Source organism: Rhinopithecus bieti, unplaced genomic scaffold, assembly GCF_001698545.2.
Source record: "Rhinopithecus bieti isolate Rb0 unplaced genomic scaffold, ASM169854v2 scaffold_35538, whole genome shotgun sequence".
NCBI classification, from domain to species: Eukaryota; Metazoa; Chordata; class Mammalia; order Primates; family Cercopithecidae; genus Rhinopithecus; species Rhinopithecus bieti.
In genome coordinates, this window is record NW_016815913.1 from 3,582,996 (window position 1) to 3,599,058 (window position 16,063).

A 16,063-nucleotide genomic window follows, 5' to 3' on the forward strand; every position below is an offset into this window, starting at 1 on the left:
GAAGTATTCATAGTAGATGCTTGATTCAGATTTACCACTTATTATGTGACTTACATCTTGGATGTAAGTGAATTAGGTTACTTACCCCATATAGTTGGGAAACACACACATAAAACTAGCCTCCAGGAAATAGTGCAAGGATTCTAAAAACATTCACTTTAAATACACCTTTGAATGGCCAATTATGTGTGAGGCCAGGGATCTCATAAGATGAACAGGATACAGCTCCTCTTCTCAAGGGGCTCATAGGATAGCAGAAATACACCTTGTAGTGGCATCATATTGTATCAAGACTACTCATTCAATATTTTCTGAATGAATGGTCAACACATAAAAAAACACAATATAATCTTTAAAAAAGTTTTATGGGTATAGATTTAAGAAAAATAAATGGCAACTTCCAGCAATTGCTATTAAACTATAGCTTACATTGTGTGTTTAAAGACATAAATCAGTCTGTTCATGTGTTGGTTATGAAGTTTACATTAAGATATCATTTAAATGAATGAGCAATCAGTAGTATAAACTGAGTTAAACTAAATTTGGATAAAAATGTTCAATTTATTAACTCTAGCAAGTATACAAAATTAGAAAGCCTATCCAAGCACTTAGCAAAACACAGAATATTTGTCATATCCATAAAGTTTATTTTAAAAAATTGTTAAAAACTAACCATACAGGTTTATTAATATGCTTAAAAAGTTTGTTCCCTATGTTGAAGTAAAATACATTAGCAACATCTTCCAGACACCATCTTTATAAAAGTAAAACTTCTAGATCCTGAAATGTACTACAGTAGACTCTATAGTTTACACTTTTAATCACAGGTTTGGAATTCTCTCTCCTTACTCCCCTACTCCCCACATGTGGCAGTTGTTACTCCAAAATTAATGACATTCGCCCGTTATACTACCACAATCCTTAGAGTACATACTGCATAATTACTAACAGAGCCAGTCTTCTCTATTTGTTGTCACATATTTCATATAAGCATTTGACTTAGAGTACAAATAGAAATACTACATCCCATAATTGTAAACATTCACCAGGAGCTTCCATAGTACAGTAAGTAATAGAGGTGGCCCGAGAGTCAGTCAAGTGTCCTTCACTCATTGGATACTGCTGAGATTAGGAGAACTGTTTTGAAGGCAAATTATCCTAAGTCTTACTTGTATTTCTTATAAGGATGTAGTTCTGGATATATACTTTTAGTTGAAAACACCTGAAAGTCATTCTGAAGACTACATTAAGCACCACTTCCACTTACCTGAAATATATTGAGTTAAATTCAGCAGTATGTATGGTTGTTAATATCAGAAATTAAGAATAACTGTGGGTCTCAAGTTCCCTTTTGTGGATACATATAGAGTACTGAGTTCCCACTGATGCTAATAGGAACCGCTCATGCATACCAAGGGTAGTAACTCCCCCAGGGCCACATGCAACCCCTAAGTCTGAGGCACAACTATTACTTCTGCCAGGGATGCTATACAAGCATATTTAAGGCTGTATTCAGCTATAAAGAGTTCAATCTACTCTTTAGTACTTTTTCTATGTAGATCACATACACAATTCAAAATTTTATAAGACAGGTGAAAAGTCTCCAAACACTTTTTAAATACCATTCTCCATACAATTTATCGTCAGCATATTTACATAGGGGAGTGTTCATACTTAAAACCATTTTTTTAAATGCAACCACAATTTTCAAATTGTTGTCACAATTTCTCCAGCATTATCCTCATTCTCATTTTCTGACTTTTGGCCAACTTCACATTTGTCAGATTGTTCACTGCAGTTCTTAGGCAATTCTGATGTTGCTCTGAAGGAGAATAAAAGTTAAAAGTATTCACTGCCACCCACTTTGGGACAGGCTTGGTTGCAAAGAAAATGGTGTTCCTGGGGCCGAAGGATAACTAGGAAACCCATCAGGCTGAGCTGGATAGCTTTCCAGAGCCGAAGCTGAATGGACCTGATGGAAAGAAGAGCATGTGGTTTAGCAGAGTACCAAGTTCATTCAAGCCCACGCTTGCTTCTATCCATGCCACACAGCTATTCAGAATAGGAAAGACAGACAAAACTCTGAGGCACAATCAAGTCTGCTCAGTCACCTAAAATTTTTAAGAAAATGTTCAAATTTCTTCAAGGTGAAGGAGATGCACAGAATTGTCATTGAAATATTTAATATTCTCTCAAAAGTCAATAGGTTTTCTACAGATAATGTGCTTAATGGTCAATTATTTAGCTTAAATTATAGAAGACAAGTTAACATTTAACTGTCATGAATAGATTCTTAAATTTTATCAAGTAAAATCTATAAGCAGGAAGGAAAAACAATTCATACAGATGTCTATATCCTACCACCTTTGTAACTCTCCTGAAAGAAGACAAGCATAATTTGCAAATCTGGGGAGAACTAATCATCAAATCTCCATGCATTCTCCTGAGAGCCATTTTTTTTTGCCAATGTTGGGATATCACAAATGATACTGCAACATTCTCACTACAGAAGTTAGTTATACATGTTACCATGTTATTTATGCCAGCCTTTGCTGCTTACCTGCTGTAACAATGCTGACTGTGCGGCCGCATTATGCTGTAATTCTTGCAAGGATGATTGTGAAGGATTCTGAGAAAACCCAGGGATACCTGGGAGGGACAAAAGGCCTGGAAAAACAGAACTGCCTGCAGCTTGAAGTCCAGATGATAAACTAAAACAATTGACAGAAAAACAAGTTAACTGCAGACAAGACATAAAAGCTACTGCTTCCATATTTGTCAAATACAATCTTAAAATGTTAAAAACAAAACAAAAACATTATAATTTATTCCTCTGTTGGAAGGACCCTAAAAATCAGCCATTCACCGATATGAAACTTACTTTCTGTGAAGTATATTATTTGAAATTCAATAAGTCTGTTTTGCATATAATCCTTTCTGCTGTCTAATAAAACTACCAAATACAAATCCAAAAACTATGTCAACAGGCATTAATATTTTATATATTTATCTTAACGTGGCTCATAAAACATTTTTTGAGTGCTAAAGTTTCCGTCCAGGAAAACATCGTTTAGATTTTGACATTCATTTGGATGACTTGAAATGAAATGTGAACTACAAGTTAGGTGAAGAATAATTTTATCCTATTTCCAAAGAATCCACATACCCGGCTTGTGCAACAAGAGCGGAGTTGAAATTGGAACTGAATGCTGAGGCGAATCCTGGGAGGACTGGAGCCGGGGATGGGGCTGTGGCAGCCACAGGTAGTGGTGTGACAGCTGCGACTGTAGATGGTGCCTGCAGCCCCGGGAATGAGGGAAGAGCAGGGGTAACGCTTGGGGTATTAGAGACAGAAAAGCCTGGGTAGGAGGGATTTGAAGATGACAGAGGTCCTTGAGTAACTGAGAAAAGTGAGGGAACAGCAGTAGACAGGTTGAGGGGGAAAGGTGCTGCTGAGACTGGTGCTGAAGCAGAAAGCCCTGAGAGAACAGCTGCTGTCGAGCTGGGATGAGGGAGAGATGTGGAGGTGGCAGTAGTAGATGAGGTGGCTATTAATGACCCTGGGAGAGATACTGATGGATTAAGAGATGGGTTGCCAGTTAAAGGAAAATTGTTGGTCAAAGAAGTAAAAGGAGGAAGAGCAGTGAATACCGGTGCGATGGGAGTGGAGGAACCATGTGGTGGAAGGGAAATAGAAGAAAGGGTATTTGAACCATTTAAATGAGTACTCAAGCTGGAGAGACCTGACAATGCAGGATTAAGGCAAGTAGATAAACTGATGGGCACGGATGTTGAAGTATATGCACGGCCCAATGTCCCTGACAAACCTAAAGTGCCATGAGAGGGATTCCCAGAATGAGATGGGCCTTTGAAGGCCGAGGGAGTAGGACTCGTGGGCTCAGTTTTGATCATAACAGGAAGAGTCGTTACAGCAGGGGTAGATGAAATATGCAGATCTGAGGTACCTGGGTGGGGGCCATGCAAAAGGGGGGCTGAGGAGCCACAGCTAACTGGCGCTGATGTGGAAGCTGATGCAACAGTGGCTAAAGGAGACTGTACAGGCAAAGTCAGGGGAGTGGAAGTTGAGTTAGCCACAGGAGACGGCAGGCCTGGGAACAGGGCCAACCCTGGAGTGGAAGTCCTCTGTGGGGTAGGGATGGCCGATGGGGCATAGCACTTATTAGGGGCTGAAGCGGAAGAGTCAGAGTTCTGAAGAGTAAGAGAAGACAGTGAAGCCAGCCCACTTGTGACAGCAGAGGATAAAGCAGAGGAGCTGATTAAACTGGTGTCATTGGATGTCAGAAAGCCTTTTAAGGCAGACAAAAGAGGACTGTTCACACCAAGTGGACCGGCAACACTGGGAGTAGAGCCACCAGCAATTACAGGAGTTGGGTTGGATAGGCCTTGGGATGTTGGTGGTAAGGGCAAAGGGAGCCCTGCAAAAACTGATGACAATGAAGCAGAATTTGGGTTGCTGGTAGAAGCAGCAGTAGAGCTGGTGGAAAAGGGGAGGCTAGTGAAAGGGGCAGAAGTAGAAGCAAATGTTTCACTGGAACCAAGAGTGGACCGTGGTGTAGGTCCTGGGGTAGGAGTGGCTGGGGTAGGAGTGGCAGAAGGACCTGGCAGTGACACTAGGCCAGAAAAAATGGAAGGAACAGGAGTGGTAGTTGTACTGTGGATAGACGTAACAGGTGCAGTGGGCAATGAAGGGGTTCTGATAACTGTTGGGTTTGGCGTTGCTGGCTGAGGTATGTGAACGGCTGAGGAGACCTGCCCTGGGAACACAGGAAGGACAGTATTCGGCAGGTTCATTCCAGAAACGGTGGCAGCTGCTGATGCTGATGGATGACTGATTGCCTTGACTGGGGATGCAGTAGGAACAGGAGTTGCAGCAGGTGTTGAAGGATTAGAACCATGAGGAGAAAAGAGTTGACTTGCTGGGGTAGAAAATGCTATATGGAAGGGGGAAAAAAGGCAAGAATGTATCACCATGCTGAAACGTCAAATTTTAAATTAAAAAGCATAACCATCTTTGTAATACTTAACAAATACCAAATAAAAAATGATAGGTATAATAGGTTCTTGTAATGTCTACATTGCTGGGTTCCATTTCTCAGATCTTTACTCTGGAGCCAGTCAGATTCAGTTGTTGTCTAGACTCTGCTCAAAATAGCTCTCCAAATCACAGGAAGTTTTGAGACGCTTACAAAGTGTCCTTTCATATTTTTCCACTTTTTAAAAATTACAGCATTTCTTTTAATTGTGATTAGTGCTGCTGCACTGACTTTACCTCTAATTCAATCTACTTATCTAGAGTAATAACCACAAGTCAGTCTCCCTCATAGGAGCTTTCAGAACATGGCTTCCCTTGCAGGGCCATACAAGGCTTTCCAGGATTCATGCCCGTCTCTCCAGTACTGTTTGTTGTCATTCTGTGAGTTGAATTTAATATTCCAGATTGTTAATCTGTACAGTTGCCCCGCCCCACCCCCAAACAGTTGCTCATACTGACCACTCTGCACTACATTAAACCCCAACCTTTACCTGGCAACTCCTTTAGGGGCAAAAGCTATGTCTAATTCATCTTTACAGTCCTATTACCTAGCACAGAACACAGCACCTGCATACTTAATGAGTGTCTGCTGAGCTGGATATATCGTAATTCCCCCAAACTACAGTTCCCAAACCCACTCAAGGACTATTCCCAACACTATTTCTAGAGTTTGCTCTAGTATTTTTATTCTGATAAACTCTAAAATAATAAGCATTTTGGGGGATGATGTGGACTCCCCTCTGAATGCATTCAATGGCTATCCCCACCTGTGATAATCTTGGTGTCAAGGGAAACCATGACTTAGGTAGCTAATGTCCTGAAGACAACCATCATCTGATACTGTACCCACATCAAATTCTGTTTCAGTTGTAAACAGAGAATGTTCCTGTTGCAGTGATAACCAACTGAGAAGTATTTTCATGGATTAACACATTTTAAAATTTATGTATAATTAAGATTCTTTTGACACAAGCAAGCTGACAGGGTCAACAAATACACTATGCTACTCACAGATGGGAAGGGACGTTAGGAAGAAAACGGAGGTAAACAACACACACATAATTCATTTGCGCTACGTGAAGGCCAAGGGGTGTCACATTGGGCTGAACAAATTTTGTAGTTGTCTTAGAAAAAAAATATGATTGGAAAATTGACAAAGTCATATTTAAGTATATAAACTGAAACTCCAAAGTTCTTAAGTCTTGACCATATTAATGGTTGTAAGCAGTGATTTGGTTTCAATAAAATAAGACTAGCTATCATTTTAAACTTACAGTACCTATAAAAATGGATTTGTACCTTTTTTGTACTTAATTTCTAAGAACTAGAAGCATAAGGAATATAATCCTAATCTTATGTTTGTAAATAATGTACCAAAAAGGTATTTAAGTCTGTAGGTGTTGGGTACCATTTGCGAATTCACTCTCTTATTTATTAAACTATGTGCGGAAGACCATGTAGCTAATGACAAATCTGAAGGTAAAACCAAGCTATCCTAGAGTGTTCTTCATAGCAGCCTCTGTTGGATATCTTTTTATTTAATGAAGCAAAAGCTATGCATTATTAATCATAGCACTTGCAGGTAAAAATGAAACGAACAAAATTTTAAAATCCCAACCACATACCATAATAAACAGCACTTTCCAATCATCTAATTTGGTTATTAACCATAAAACACGATCTGTCAAACCCTGTGCTAAGTTAGGCCCATCACTTCACTTGTCCTCACAATAACTCTCTGCGATAGAAACTAACACCCTCATTTTACAGATGGGCAATCTGAGGCTTGCTATATGACTAAGCAACCCCAGATAAAAGATCATGCAGATACTATATGGTGGAGCCAAGACTTGAGCCTGGGTCTTTCAGACCCACATCTTTGACTGCTATACTAGTTTGTCTTAGTTTCTTTTTTTTTTTTTTTTTGAGACAGTCTCGCTCTGTTCACCCAGGCTGGACTGCAGTGGCGCGATCTCGGCTCACTGCAAGCTCCGCCTCCCAGGTTCACGCCATTCTCCTGCCTCAGCCTCCCAAGTAGCTGGGACTATGGGAGCCCGCCACCACACCCGGCTAATTTTTTGTATTTTTAGTAGAGACGGGGTTTCACCGTGTTAGCCAGCATGGTCTCAATCTCCTGACCTCATGATCCACCCACCTCAGCCTCCCAAAGTGCTGGGATTACAGGTGTGAGCGACAGCGCCTGGCCAATTTCTGTTTCTTAATATAGTCCCAAAAGGAAAAAATAAAATCTTAATCATGCTAACATCATACAACATAGGAAAACAAAATATGCTATTCCTGCCAATGGTACTTACAACAACGAACCTGATTACTCCCTTCAAAAACAATTGAACATAAAATAATAAAGTTGAACATAACAGGTGAAGTTTCTTCAATCTCCTTTTCACAGGGGTTAAATTTCCTGTTCAAGGTCACAAAACTAGGTGGTAGCAGAGGCAGGATAAGAAACTGGATGTCCTGACATTTCACTTAGTGTTCTTTACACCCCACTCTGCTACCTCCTTTAGAAACCACCAGCTGAGACACATCTGCTAGGCACTGTTCTCAGGGAATGGAATGCTCCCACTGAGACTCCTTTGTACTACAATGGTCAGGCTATTGTGATACTTGGCTACACAAGAACTGATGTCAGTTTTTGTCTCACACAAGAAAGTCTCTCCTGCCTGACCACACAGATCCTTACCTAGGGGAAAAAATACATGGCAGCATTGCTGCCATCTAGAGGCACTATGTAGGACACACTTCATTTTCATTTTTCAATTCCATTTTCTGCTTTGGTGCCCCTTGTTCTTTTCTATATTAAGACATGCTTAATAATACTTATTGAAATAATGAACTCTAAAAGTAGAATCTAACTAGCACTTGTCAAAAAGGATTTTTATCATCCCATGTGTTTATATCAAAAAACAAATGAGATTTCCAGTATCACAGAATGTAAAGTGAATGTGAATGCAATGCTACGTAGTACTTACATTACACTGCAAGTTTTGCAAATTGTATAAAAGTCCTAAGATTAATTTTAAGTCCAGTTAATACATGCATTTCATGTTATGTATATAATATGTAACACTAGTAAACCACTGTTAACAAGTTTGAATTATATTCTTTAACCAGAAACTTTCCCTAAAACATAACAATTCCAAATATACTCAAATTATTCTCAGTGAATAACAGAGCAAACCATGACAGATATCCGTTATCTCTGGATCAAATTTGGTACTTACTTTGATTCTGTATAGGTTTTGACTGATTGGAAAGGTCTTCATTCTCTATATAAAAATAAATAAAAGTTCATTTTAAACTTTAATCAAATATTTGCCACCATAATAAACAGATATTTGTATAAAAGAAAACACAGGATATAAATATATGTATACCGTGTTAGGAAAAGATGTATACGTATGGAAAAGAAAGGAAATACAAATAGTAGTAACTCTACTATTATTACTACTAATACTTTACTACTCTATCTGAAGACTAAGAGGATTACCAGCAACTGAGCAACTGCTCTTTTCTCCCCTAGCACCTCCACCTTAGCTTGTCAGGTTTTAAATACACACTGTTAATTTTACATATACACTCAGCATTCAAGAACACTTTCTGGAAAGATGCTGGCCTAAGGGTGCCATCCAGAAGAAAGTGTACCCTGCAGCTGTAGTGCAGTGAGGACCACTATCATTGGCTGAGCTGACAGACAGATCCTCTGAGTACCAGTGCCTACGGGAGTGGGAAGGTTGAGAAGTGAAAGGCGGCAGCTGGATGAATGAGTGTAGAATTCACTGCCATTCACTGTGGATTGCCCAAGCCAACAGAAAGAAACTGTCCTGCCCATTTGCTGTACTCAGCTCTGGGAAAGGCCCTATATTAGGAACTGCCATGGGGAACTAGCCTAGTTGAGGCTGACTTGAAGCCTGTGAGACTGACAACCTAAAGCACACCCCTCAAGGGAAAAAATCTATCCAAACAGCCCATTAGCCAAGGATACAAAGGGAGAAAAATGTACCGTCTTATGGCTTGACAAAAACTGCCCAAGAAACCAATACTGTGACAGGCATACAGTGTATAGGAAACCTCCATGTCCTGGTATAACGAGCAAAGTAAAACCACAGCTTGTTTAAGGAATTCATGAGCTTGACTGAGCTGACAACAAATAACCACCAGAACAATGGAGATTTAATGAAAGAAAAAGGACTTTTAAAACCTGAGACACACACACACACACACACACACACACACAACTACTGGGAAATTAGCAGAGAAGCCTTTTACATATAAAAATCTGATTCCAAATTAATAAATGGAAAGAATAATAAAGATTAGAAATAAAATGACTAAAAGTTAAATAATGGTTGGAAATAAGAAACAAATATCACTTAGAATGCCAAAAAAATTTTTTAATGGAAAAGATGTCATAAATGAATAGGTAATAGGCTTAGAAGGCAAATACAGAAAATGTAAAATAAGAGTAACAGGAGGAGGGGGAAAAGAGCAGAGGAAAATGCAACAATTAAAGGAATAAAAACAAAATTTTCCTAAGCTTTAAAGACTTGAGTTTTCACATCAAAAGAACTTACAGAGTGCCAGAAAAGATTAATGACAAGATACACACCTAAACATACTGGTAAAATTTCTGAAATCCAAAGATAAAAAAAATTCTTTGTAGGCTTACAGAAAGAGACCAAGTTCCCAATAAAGAAAATTATCTGGAATTGAATTTTCCATCCACAACTCTATACATGTGTCCTTTCTGAAAAAACTTCTTAAAGTAATTTTCTACCAAAAGAAAATTAGAACAGGCATATCAAGACAAGGAATAAAACAAACAGAAGAATCAGTAACAAGTCATGATCAAAGGCAATTTTAAAGAAATTAGGTATCAGAAGCAAAAATGTCTAGTATCCCAACAAAACACACAAATTGATTTTAGAAAGGAGAGGCTGGGCATGGTGGCTCATGCCTGTAATCCCAGAACTTTGCGAGGCTGAGGTGGGCGGATCACCTGAGGTCAGGAGTTCAAGACAAACCTGACCAACGTGGAGAAACCCCGTCTCTACTAAAAATACAAAAAAAAAAAAAATTAGCCAGGCATGGTGGCACATGCCTGTAATCCCAGCTACTCAGGAGGCTGAGGCAGGAGAATTGTTTGAACCTGGGAGGCGGAGATTGTGGTGAGCCAATATTGCGCCACTGCACTCCAGCCTGGGCAACAAGAGTGAAACTCCATCTCAAAAACTAAAAAACAAAACAAAAACAAAAAGAATATGGAAGTAAAATGATATACAGAAAGTTTTAAGTTTTTGTACACTGACAACCATTAAGAATAAGAAGGTAATAGTTGGCGATATTAAAGAAAATTTCTAAGTTTGGGTGGGGTCAAGGAGAGAACAGTTGTTAAAAAAAATAAAATGGCAATTTGACCAATACAATTTAGCAAAGGTAATAAAAACAAAACTGGAATAAAAGAATAATGAAAATAAAAATGGAAGAACTAAGAACAAACGTGTAGTATTTATTATCATTACAAATTCCTATTAAAAGTCTAACAGGCTTAAAAATAAAAATTCAGCTATATATCATTTACAAACCAAGCCAATCTACCAAATAAAATCATAGGGGAAAAAAGTTTAAAATAAAGGTACAGGCAAAATATTTTTTATGAAATAAAATAAAATAAGTCAGGACAATATTCTCACTCAATAAGACCTAGGGACCCTAGGAAAGCAAAGAAATACCCTTCTTATACGTAAGCGCCGGAGCTATAACTCAGTGCTGATATTATTTATAATTTATTTATAAAGCAAGTTTATTTTACTACCTTTTATTTCATAAACTCGAGAGACTTAAAAAAAAAAAAAAAAAACTAGAGAGGGTAATTAGTAATAAGCACCTAGAAATGAAACATTCTATTTATAATTGTAACCAAAAATATCTCTAAATTCTATAGACAAATTTAAGGCATAGAACCTGCATGTAGGAAACTACAATATCCTCTTGAAAGGAATAAAATAAACCCTGGGGAAGAAAACACTACCAGCTTGACATGATATAAAGATATACACACATAACTGAAAGGTAAGACTTACTATCATAAAAATGCCAATTCTTCTGAAATTACTATATCTCTTTCTCTGTACACACATACACACACACACACACACACACAGAGTTGTTTTAAGTTGCAGAAAATGATCTTAAGGTTAAGATGCAAGATTTCTAACGAAAAGAAAAATACAAAAATAAGTAAGGGGGAGCCTGCCTTATGAAACATTAGAACACACTACAGATCTGCTAGTAAAATTAGTATGATATAATCATAAAATAAAGTTAACTACAGTGGAATTTTAATAAAGAACTCATACCTATGTGTGTATGAAACTTAAGATAAATGTGGTATTTCAAATTAGTGGGGAAGACAGATTAATCAATGGTGCTGGCACAACTGGCCACTGTTTGGGGAAAAATTAAGATGAACTTCTATTTCATCCCCTATATGAAATGAAATTCCAGATGGAGTAGGTATCTTCTAAGAGCTAGAATATCTGAACTACCCTGGGATAAGAAGATCTTAACCAAGGCAACTTGGTTCCAGCTTTGCTTTCACAGCCTGTTTTTGTCTAGGCAAAAGTGTAAAACTCAAAACTCTAAGGGCAAAAGGTACCATAACAAAGGGCAAGAAATAAAATGATAAATTTTGGAAAAAATGTTTTGCAACTTTCATCAGTGTACTCAACAGAATCCACGCCTGGCTAGTAAAAAAAATAATAATAATTATATACTATTGGGCGACTATAAAAGTCTCTAGGAAGGACAAGAAAATAATTAAGCTCTATTCCTACCACACACACATAAAAATATGAAGGGTGGTCGAACTAAAAGCTATACCTTTAAAAGAACAACTATAAAACTAATTAGAGAATATACATGATATTTTCTTATTGTTGGGGTGAGAAAGAATTTCCTAAGCAAGATACAAACTCGAGTAAAACAACAACTGATATAAATAAAAATTAATTTTTTGTTAAAAAACAAACAAAAATGTAAGCTAAATTAGTCTACCAGATTGACAAAGTTAAAAAACTGAAAATCTTCCATGTTGAAAGGGTGTCAAGAAACTGTATTCTCACATACTCTTACGGACAGGTATAAACTGGTATAGGGTTTTTGGAGAATAGTTTGACAACATATGGGAAACCATTTATTCTTCATAACCCATACTACCAAAAGACCCAATGAAAAAGGTTGGCCTGGCAAGTGTTGGGGTGTTTTAGTCCTTTCTCAGTCCTTTCTCACTGCTTTTTTATGACCCCTTCCTCTCCATGGTAGGAGTAATTTACCCAAATGGTGGCATTCATTAAGTCAATGATACTTCTCCACAGCACGTCAAAGTTTTACCACTCATGAGAAATAGTTCTTTTTCCCATAACTAGCTGGTGTTTACATAGGTGGCCCAAGGCCACTCAAATGGAGTCTTTATGTCATTAGCAAAGTGAATGGGGAGACAATCATGCCAACTGGCAGTGGAACTTAGGCTACAGCGGGCTGAATTCCAGCTCCTGCCCTACCTCTGTCAGGCACGGGGTGCCCAATTCACCCCCTCCCCAAGTAATTACTCTTCTAATCTGCATGTGATAAACTGCCTTTGCGCAGAGTATTCTTTGCTATCCCACTGTCAACTCCATACATATTCATCCATCAATTTCAGTTGCTGACAATTCCTTTGCTGAGTCAGAAAGGTGCCTACCCTAGTGTCCGAAGATTCTTAATAAAAGTTTGGAGGCAGAAAGTCCTCCAGCTCTCTTTACTCTGGCACTTAATAAAGATCCTCGAAAAAAAAAAGTTGATACTTTGATCTCTCTTGGGTTCTCTGTGCACAAATTCTAGCATTCCCCAAACTTGCTTAAAGAACCACCAGATCATTAAAAAAATAAAATAAAAACACCAGGCAACCCCACCACAATACACTGAATAGAATCTCTACAAGTGAGGAACTAAGGATATATTTTTAAAGTGCCCCAGGTAGTTCCTGGCTACAGAGAAACCACCTCATTGTTGCTCTGTCATTCCTCATATTTGATTATCAGTCTGTTTTACCCATTTCCCCTCAACTTAATTCAATTAAATGGCAGCTTCATTATTGGGTCAACAACCTTTAGCAGTATATTAAGCAAGCAGCTCACATTTACCTTAGTAGGGCTGGTTTGGATGCCTTTCCTATGAGTTTCTAACCCTATCACAGCACTGATCATTCCAACTTATCTCTTTGAATCTCAGATGCCACTTGCTATAAATCACATTCTAATTTCAGAGAAATTAAACTATAAAAAATGTGCAATTCAGAACCAACAATGTAGAATATATTGAAATGGCCTTCTCTTCCTCATCTGTATTTTTGCACTAGACTCTTTGCAAACATGACTCTTTGTGCACCTCTGTATCCACAGCACACAGCACATGATAGGATCATCTAATATTCATTAAATATGTTACTGAATAAATGCTATTAAAATGTTATCCTATACTACAAATAGAGAAAGTGAAGCCCATCAAGACTACGAAAACTATCCAATATTACCACGGATTCACTTCCAGATCCTTCAGACTCTTGAGCTTGTGTTCCCTCTGTTGGAATATTACGTCATGCCAAACAACTGTCCCTTCCAAGTATACATTTGTGTATGAATAAGTTATTTAAACACTCCCAAATAACATGACTTTACCTGTTCCTATAGGATTAGGAGTATATGGAGGTAGAGGGGGCGTACCTGGAGTTATGACATTGGCTAATGGTACCAGACCTGCATGGTTGTAAGCACCTAAAATAAAAACACAACAGAAAAAAATATAAGTGAGCGCTGTTCTGTGACTAGTATTGTTCTGTGACTAGGAGTTCAAACTATATTAATGCAGCCATTCATTATAAAAACTCCTATTTAATAGAGTTGATTTTAGATAGAGGGCTAGGTCTAGAGTTAAGTGAAAACTGACACCAAATGAAACAACCAGAGATTCCTATTGCCCACTGCAGGCTCATCGCAGGCTCATCGCAGGCTCATCGCAGGGATAAGCTCAGTGAATGGCACGGCAGGCAGCATCTGCTATACTTAAATTATTTGTCTTTCCTGCCAAACACATATACTTGACTTTTTTAAGTTAAATGCATTAATGACGCCTCTGAACACCAACTACCAAAAAAGGAATTCAAGATGATTTACCAAGTGAAAACTCATAAATAATGAATGACTAAAAGTCATCTGTAATTTATCATAAAGAAAATATTCTAAATAAACTATCTGCTACAGTGTTCTAGGCCAGGACACTACTAGCTAACGATGGGCATAATTAAGCTCACAGTAGCATATCAGAGGTGCTACAGATTTCCCAAGCACATAGACCAGCACTTACTTTCAATTTAATAAATAAACACCAAAAAAGAAAAACAAGTAAAAAATAAGGGAACTCCTTACTTGGTGCAATAGTTGCATGTGGTCGGCATGGAGGTATTGGATAAGGAACAGGTTTATGTGGATTATATGTTGAAGGAGGCTAAAAGATGGGGGGAAACACAGCAGTTAGAAGAAAACCAAATAAGCCGTCTCCTTGGCAACTTGTCTTTCAAAATATTTAGTCCTAATATGCTAAAAATGTCCCAGCATACCAACTACTGGACTACATGCGACGACAAATGACGGAAATTTCTTTGCTTTAATAAATGTGGTTGCTATTAAATTCCAAACGCAGATCTTGCCGAAGATGGTCACAAAGGTGTTTATTTTTAAAAATCATCTCCAATAAGGGGTTAGACCTCATTGTAAACAGCAAACTCCTCCCAGGCCCAGCCTAAGTTAAACCAAGAATTCCTGTTTCCTCCTACATAACAAAGACAAAAAACGTCTAGGTTTTACAATCTCAAATGACCCAAGAACTCCCAGTGGCAACATCCTCCTAAAGTGACAGGAATTCATCCTAATTCCCACCCTCTTTTCTCCTTTTGGAAGAAAAAAGCACTGTTTGCTTTAGCATTTGGCATTCTGACAACTCTAGTAGAATGTAGACTGGAATCAGGAATTCAGTATGTTAGTTGTTCCGCCCTTTGAAATCCATAAATCCACCAATACTTACTTTACAGTTGATGGAGCTTATCTAAGTAACAAAAAGCATTTAAAGAACTGGTCTTTAGAAAACTGAAAGTACCTGAAGCTAAGTTAAATAAATGCTCTACTTTTCACCTACAGAGAGAGCCTGTGCATGCCTGCGAGGCAGGGGAAAGGATCTCTTGGTGGTAAGGTAGCCAGATTATTTCCAGCTCCCATAATTGTGGCCCTGTCTGAAGTCTTGTGCAAGAACCACGATGTGCGACTATTCTGCCATAAACAACTCCACTGGAGTTCTTGTCATGTGGACGGGCAGGTTTTGCAAGGTGGTTGTATGCAGGCCTCTAGTACTTCAACTCCAAAGATCCTTCAACCCATAGGGTTGTCTTCTCCTGTCCTGTTTACAATGCAATCATTATAATCACTATCTTGTAAATACTTTCAACCTCCTAGCTTCACTGTGGTTTCACTAACACTAATTCAGCTAAACTACAAACTTAGTTAAAACAAGCTCTCCGCACTCCATATCTGCAACTGAGCAGCGGAATGCGTCTCGAGAAAAAAACTGAAAGCAATTTGACTGATTTTACTTTAAAATAAAAAGCTTAACCTCAAAGGGGCTCTTAATACTGTTAAATATTTGTATTTCCCTCAACCATTCACTCTCTCACTCTCCTACAACTTCTAGAATACTTCAAACTTTGCAACACAAAATAAAATTTATGCTTTGAGTAAAAGAAAACTTTAAGTAGGAAGGAGTTGGGGCTTGTTTCATCCTTTTCTAAACATACTGGTTTGGATGGTCCAAGAATTCGTGCAGCTATTCCTTTGCCTTCATTAGTACATTCTTCGCCATCTTTTTTCAAAGGAGTTCCCTATTTAAAAAAAAAAAAAAAAA

At 38.1% G+C, this 16,063-nt stretch overlaps 1 protein-coding gene across 1 annotated transcript in view; it reads right to left on the reverse strand.

Moving 5' to 3' along the window:
- Positions 1-624: 624 nt before the first annotated feature.
- The window catches only part of PROSER1 (proline and serine rich 1), a 19,532-nt gene continuing 4,093 nt past the window's right edge, over positions 625-16,063 (reverse strand). The window contains exons 3-9 of the mRNA XM_017854140.1: positions 15,957-16,040; positions 14,539-14,617; positions 13,837-13,887; positions 8,299-8,343; positions 3,167-4,952; positions 2,561-2,711; positions 625-1,972 (exon numbers count right to left, since the gene is read on the reverse strand). Of these exons, the coding sequence (XP_017709629.1) occupies positions 1,850-1,972; positions 2,561-2,711; positions 3,167-4,952; positions 8,299-8,343; positions 13,837-13,887; positions 14,539-14,617; positions 15,957-16,040 (2,319 nt within the window). The 3' untranslated portion in view covers positions 625-1,849. The remainder of the gene's footprint in view (positions 1,973-2,560; positions 2,712-3,166; positions 4,953-8,298; positions 8,344-13,836; positions 13,888-14,538; positions 14,618-15,956; positions 16,041-16,063) is intronic.